The sequence below is a fragment of the Colobus angolensis genome, unplaced genomic scaffold (assembly GCF_000951035.1).
Source record: "Colobus angolensis palliatus isolate OR3802 unplaced genomic scaffold, Cang.pa_1.0 Scaffold6, whole genome shotgun sequence".
Taxonomy (NCBI): Eukaryota; Metazoa; Chordata; class Mammalia; order Primates; family Cercopithecidae; genus Colobus; species Colobus angolensis.
This window is the reverse complement of record NW_012119598.1, coordinates 25748365-25755100: the sequence shown is the minus strand read 5'-3', so window position 1 is coordinate 25755100 and position 6736 is coordinate 25748365. Positions and strand designations below refer to the sequence as shown.

The window sequence follows — 6736 nt, the reverse complement described above, 5'->3', positions numbered from 1 at the left end:
TCGAGACCAGCCTGGCCAACATGGCAAAACCCTGTCTCTACTAAAAATACAAAAATTAGCTGGGTGTGGTAGTGTGTGCCTGTAGTCCCACCTACTTGGAGGCTGAGGCACAAGAATCACTTGAACCCAGGAGGCAGAGATTGCAGTGAGCCAACATTGTGCCACTGCACTCTAGCCTGGATGACAGTGCAAGACTCTGTCTCAAATATATATATATATATATACACACACACACACATATATATATATGAAATACAGTAGTATGATTTATTCCATCATTATTTCATAGTTTTAGCTTTGAGAGCCTGCATATAAAAGCAGACAATGGCCAGAACAAATATAAAATAGAACTTTGACCGACAATCCACAGCCTGGGAAACCAGTCCCTTATCTACAATAAGCAGCCGAGGAAGCCAGCCTGCTATAAGTCAGACTTGTAGGAAGCCAGGTTGCTATCTCTAAAAACAATCCTGGAAGCTAAACAGTAACTTCTGTAACAGTCAGCCCCGAATGACCAGGACTTGATTAAAAACTAATGGCTTCCTTAATTTTTATCCCTTCTTCCAACTTTGAACCAGTCAGAGAACGCCAAACATGCCTCCTAACCAATCACGGAGATGCCCCTCTTCTAGTGAGCCGCCTGCAGCGTCCCCTTCCAACAGCCTCCAATTAGAGCACACCTGAGACTTTCCCTTTTTCCACTATAAAGTTTTCCCACTCCTCTGCCTGTCTTTGAGTCTCTGCCAAAGACAAGTGATGGTGGCTGACTGCCTTTCTATAGCAAGCTCTGAATAAATAGCCTTTGCTTTTCTCATTTTGTTGGTCCTCGTTTATTTCCATAGCTTGTAAGGAGAGTAAGCCTGAAATTCTTTGGCTCGTCTCAGGAACTATACTGGCTATTTGAACAAATGCTCTAGGTGGATGTTTGCCTGGAATGTGGCTCTGTGATGTGACTAGGACAGGCTTCCCACTGACATGAATAAATGATAGAAATAATTTTGGATGTTTCTACATTTACCTATTCTTTTCTTCCTTCCTCTTTTATGTTTTTCCTTTGAAGTTCTTGAGGCCAAATCTGGTTCCTAAAAAACATCAAAGGAAGCTTGCACCAAACGCTCTGCAGGGCCGCCTCAGAAGCCTGCCATCACCCACTGTGTGGTGCAGAATGGCGCCCCCCACAGGTGTGCTCTCTTCATTGCTGCTGCTGGTGACAGTTGCAGGTAGGGAACTACTACCCTGGAGATACCCATGTTGGGCTTGAGTTTCTTGTCTAGTGTAAGCAACTCAGATCAACCTGAGGTGAAGTTGCTGTTAGTTTGCTTTTCAATAGAATTATTTTACATGTAAAAGCATGAAAGGCAGACCTCATGCATGAATGGTTTTCTGTAAACAGGAATTTAAGTTTATTATTATCATGACTATTCCATGGGAAAATAAAATCACATTTCACATATACTAGGAAAACTTTATGTTTGTATACTGAAAAGAATTGCATACTAGATCTGGATGGAAAGGCCAGACTTTCTTTGATCAGAAATCTTTATTTTCATTATACTCAGTTTGCTTTTGGTGGATACACTCATGGCAAAAAATCATTGGTGAGCATCATTTAAGAAGACCCATGACTAGGCTGGGCTGGCTGAGCCCATTTGAGTATACCAAGGATTGAGGGTGGTGATATGGCTAGAAAAACTGTTATGTACAGTTTATCAAAATGTAACAAAGCCGTAATGAAGATAACCTTGGCAAGACCCTTGTTAAAATGCAATTTCTCATACCACTCTCCAGGCCTACTGAATGAGAACTCCTAGGGGTGTGGCTCTGGGATCTGGGTTTTCAGCAGCACCTGGAGATGATTCATAAGCACCCAGGTTTTGGGCAGCACCATTTGATATGATGTGAGGGCCACTTCAGAAAGGATGGCCATTGGAAAAGCCCTGTCATGACTTGTAGATCACTTACTCCCCTCCATCCATCCATCTTATCAAACTCATTGCTGCTGATTGCATAAGACAAAATGTCCCCTTATTTCATCTTTAAGATATTCTAGAAAATATCTTCATTAATGTTTTAGATGATGTCATTAATGTTTAGAGACCCATATTTTTTTCCTTGCAAATCTCTACTTTTTCATTCCTTTTTGCCCTTTTCTTATGAGGTGTTCTCCCCTAATTCAAAATATGAATTCCTGAGTTATTACATCCCAATAAATGTTATTTGCAATTTCCTCATCTTCCTTTTTTTTTTTTTTTTTTTTTGGGCAGTTGGCAGAACTAGCTGAGGGTTTATTTTGGAAAAAAACCATTGAATTGTTTTGTAGCTGGAGGCATGGGGAAGGGGGATAGGGGATACCTCAGGCAGTGAACTCCCCCACGGGTAGGCTGAAGGTGAGGGCCGAGCCTCAGGTGGGTCTCCTGTTCCCTATGCTCCCCTGCACAGCGGCCTCCCCAACAGGCTCCGAGGCAGTCACAGGAAGGGGTAGGCTGGGAGGGGCTGCTGTGGCCATTCCCTTGGACAGAACATCAGAGGATTCAGACACCAGCTATCATTCAGATTCCTATCATGAATCTCGATCTTCTTCACAACCATGGCCCCGAAGGAGTTGGTGCCACTGAAGGAGCTGGACCCATCAGAGCCAAAGCTGGAGCCCAGGCTGTAGCTGAGACCAGGGTTTGTGAGGCCCCCATAGGCTGAGCTCAGCTCACCTGAGTAGCCACTGGTGGTCTTCATATGGATACTCATGTTCTGCATCCCAGACTCCAGCCGGTTCTCCTCGCCCTCCAGCACCTTCCTGTGGGTGACAATCTCGATGTCCACGCTGGCTTGATGATCATCAGCTCCTCATATTCATGCAGCTGCTGCGCCATGTCCTGCGTGGCCCACTGCAGGGTGGCCTCCAACTCGGACAGCTTGGCATTGGCATCCTTAATGGCCAGCTCCCCATGCTGCTCAGCATCCACAATGGTGGCCTCTAGAGTAGCCCTCTGGCCTTTGAGGCCCTCAGTCTCAGTCTGGAGCCAGCCGATGTTCTGATTCATCTCAGAGATCTCCGTCTTTGTATGATGTAGGTCATCCCTGTGCTTCCCAGCCAGAGCCTGCAGCTCCTCATACTTGACCTGGTGCAGGCTCTCAGCCCCAGCCTGGCTGTGGTTGGTGATCTCCTTATACTGGGCCTTGACCTCAGCAGTAATGCTGTCTATGTCCAGGGACCAGCTGTTGTCCATGGACAGCACCACAGATGTGTCCGAGATCTGGGACCGCAGCTCCCGGATCTCTTCTTCATACAGCTGCCTGAGGAGGTTGATCTCGTTGTTCTGCCCTTCCAGGCGCGACTCCTCCAGCTCTACCTTGTTCATGTAAGCTTCATCCACATGCTTCTTGATGAGGACAAATTCATTCTCTGTCGCTAAAATTATTTGTTGATTTATTTATTTTTTTTTTGAGATGGAATCTCACTCTCACCCAGGCTGGAGTGCTATGGCAAGATCTCGGCTCACTGCAACCTCTGCCTCCTGGGTTCAAGCAATTCTCCTGCCTCAGCTTCCTGAGTAGCTGGAATTATAGGCACCTGCCACTATGCCCAGCTAATTTTTGTATTTTTAGTAGAGACAGGGTTTTACTATGTTGGTCAGGCTGGTCTCAAACTCCTGTCCTCGGGTGATCCACCCACCTCAGCCTCCCAAATTGTTCGGATTACAGATGTGAGCCACTGTGCCCCGCCTTCTGTAAAATTATTAATCTTGTCCTTGTACTTGTTCTTGAAGTCCTCTACTAGCCCTGGGGTGTTGCCAAACTCGGCCTCCAGCTTCAGCTTTTCCTGGCCCAGCGTGTCCAGCTGCTGCTGAAGGTTGATGTAGCAGTCAAACATGTGGTCCACATTCATCTGAACTGTCTTCTGCTGCTACAGGAGGCTCCAGTTGGTCTCCAGCACCTTGTTCTGCTGCTCCAGGAAACATACCTTGTTGTAAAGGAGGCAAACTTGTTGATGGTCTTGATCTGCTCCTTCTCCTGGGTGCACGTGGCCTGGATGTTGGGGTCCACCTCCAGCTTAAGGGGGCTCAGCAGGCTCTAGTTGACTGTGATGGCTGTGATGCCCTCCATACCACTTGTCCCACCATAGCCTCCACCCGGACCCATACTGGTGCCCAAGCCACCTTGGAAGCTGCTGCTGCTGCCTACTCAAGAGAAGCTCAAGGAGCTGATGCTGGCACCAGACCACCTTATGTAGGAATGGCTGCTGAAGGCCCAGGGGCCAGAGGTAGACACCTTGTAGGACTTATGGGCCACCTTGATGGACATGGTGAAGGCAGGAGGACTGAACCAGGTGGAGATTCAAGAAGGTGCAGATGTTTCTATGTGCTTTTTTTTTTTTGAGATAGGGTCTTGCTCTGTCACCCAGGCTGGAGTGCAGTGGTGCCATCATGGCTCACTACAGCCTCAACCTCCTGGGCTTAAGCAATCCTCCCACATTGGCCTCCCAAAGTGCTGGGATTACAGGTGTGAACCATCACACTCAGCCTTCTCTATCTTTTTTACCTTTGTAAAGCCTCAACAGTGATTTTATTAATTTGTCAGCAATCATCAAGTAACTAGTATACCCACAGATTGGGCTAGGACTTATAGAGCACACAAACATGGGTGACAGGTTCCCTGGTCTCCAGTCTGATCGTTCTTGAAGAGCTTTCTAGAGCGTGTCTAATAGATTCTGAAGTAATTCTGGCAACTTGGACCAAATGAAGAATGATTTAGTTGTTGGGAGCCTCACCTTCTCAAACTTCTTTATTTGGCATTAAGATCTTTGCTTTTAACATATGTATATCGAAACAGCCCCCATTCAGGTGATTTTTTGCAGAACAAAGGAACGGCGCACCCCAGAGGTGTGCCAAGGAATCCACCACTTCCAGCCACACTGAAAGCTGTCCTAAGCTTTGAGTTGAAGGCTTCCACCTTACAAAGGTCTCTTTGCCTCCTTGTGACAGTTTGCTTCCCTGTCCATTTATCCAGCATCAAGATAGCCTGCGAGACTTAAAATCAATTAACAATAAAACAAAGACATGATGCTATTTTGTAAAGTAAACATGTATAACTGAATTTTATATCAGGAGCAAAGTATTATAAATAATATAAATATAATGTAGAAGACTGTTTCTGTTAAGTAAGTGGAGTGAAACTATATGAAAAAAGAACAAATGGATGGAAGGGTGCATGGATAGATGTAAGAATCTGGATGGATGAGTGGGTGGATGGGTGGAGGGATGGAGTGATGGATGGATGAGTGGAAAGGTAGAAGAATAGAAAGATGGATGGATGGATGGGAGGATGGATGCATGGATAGATGGATGGAAAAGTAGAAGGGTAGATGGATGGGTATGTGGGTGAAAGGATGGATCGATGGATGGGTAGAAAGGCGGAAAGATAGGAAAGATGGCTGGGTGGATGAATGGAAGGATGAGTGGATGGAATATGAATGAGTGGGTGGGAAGGTAGGAGAATGAATGGATGGATGAATGGCTTGATGGATGGCTGTGATCTTTCTGTGGGAAATGTCCGTTGTTTATTTGCTTGCCAGACTGGCCAGGGATTGAGAAGACTCCCTTTTCCTGGTTTCTTAAGCTGGAGGTGCTTCCCTGTATGTGCCTCTCTTCCTCATTAGAAACTACTTTGTTTACAGGTTGTGCCTGTAAGCAGTGCAGCGAGGGGAGGACGTATTCCAATGCAGTCATTTCACCTAACTTGGAAACCACCAGAATCATGCGGGTGTCTCACACCTTCCCTGTCGTAGACTGCACAGCCGCTTGCTGTGACCTGTCCAGCTGTGACCTGGCCTGGTGGTTCGAGGGCCACTGCTACCTGGTGAGCTGCCCCCACAAAGAGAACTGTGAGCCCAAGAAGATGGGCCCCATCAGGTCTTATCTCACTTTTGTGCTCAGGCCTGTTGAGAGGCCTGCACAGCTGCTGGACTATGGGGACATGATGCTGAACAGGGGCTCCCCCTCGGGGATCTGGGGGGACTCACCTGAGGATATCAGAAAGGACTTACCCTTTCTAGGCAAAGATTGGGGCCTAGGGGAGATGTCTGAGTACTCAGATGACTACCGGGAGCTGGAGAAGGACCTCTTGCAACCCAGTAGCAAGCAGGAGCCCAGAGGGAGTGCCGAGTACACGGACTGGGGCCTACTGCCAGGCAGCGAGGGGGGCTTCAACTCCTCTGCTGGAGACAGCCCTGAGGTGCCAGCGGAGACACAGCAGGACCCTGAGCTCCATTACCTGAATGAGTCAGCTTCAACCCCTGCCCCAAAACTCCCTGAGAGAAGTGTGTTGCTTCCCTTGCCGACTACCCCATCTTCAGGAGAGCTGTTGGAGAAAGAAAAGGCTTCTCAGCTCCAGGAACAATCCAGCAACAGTTCTGGAAAAGAGGTGGGTGTGTTCAGGATGTGCTTGGGGGTGGGACGGGTTGAGTGGGGCAGAACGCAGGAGGGGCTGAATTTCAGGAGCCAGGCACTCATTCAGGCTGTATGAGCTTAAGGAGGTTCCCCCTAAGGGCACCTGTCTCAGGTGGTGGCGGGAAAGATGACTGTCTCTCAGAGATTTCTAGGAAGCAGAACATTTCGTTCCTTTGCTATGCCTCCATGGCCAGGCTGTTAAAAAGAACAAATAGTTCTGCCTTCACGAGTCAGCCAGCTCGTGAAGACTTAAGCCCTTCTCCCTAGAAATGCCTCTAGTGATTTTTTTTTTT

At 47.4% G+C, this 6736-nt stretch overlaps 1 protein-coding gene and 1 pseudogene across 5 annotated transcripts in view; one reads left to right on the top strand and one right to left on the bottom strand.

Moving 5' to 3' along the window:
• The window catches only part of KIAA0319 (KIAA0319 ortholog), a 111387-nt gene that overhangs the window by 52482 nt on the left and 52169 nt on the right, over positions 1–6736 (top strand). For 3 of the 5 annotated variants that reach the window (XM_011962781.1, XM_011962783.1, XM_011962782.1), the window contains exons 2-3: positions 1061–1220; positions 5672–6417. In XM_011962781.1, coding sequence (XP_011818171.1) covers positions 1166–1220; positions 5672–6417 — 801 coding nt within the window. In that variant the 5' untranslated portion in view covers positions 1061–1165. Of the gene's footprint in view, positions 1–1060; positions 1221–1621; positions 1650–5671; positions 6418–6736 lie in introns of those variants that run through there. The other 2 variants (XM_011962785.1, XM_011962786.1) reach the window with 2 other exon arrangements.
• Positions 2402–4305, bottom strand: LOC105526773 (annotated as a pseudogene).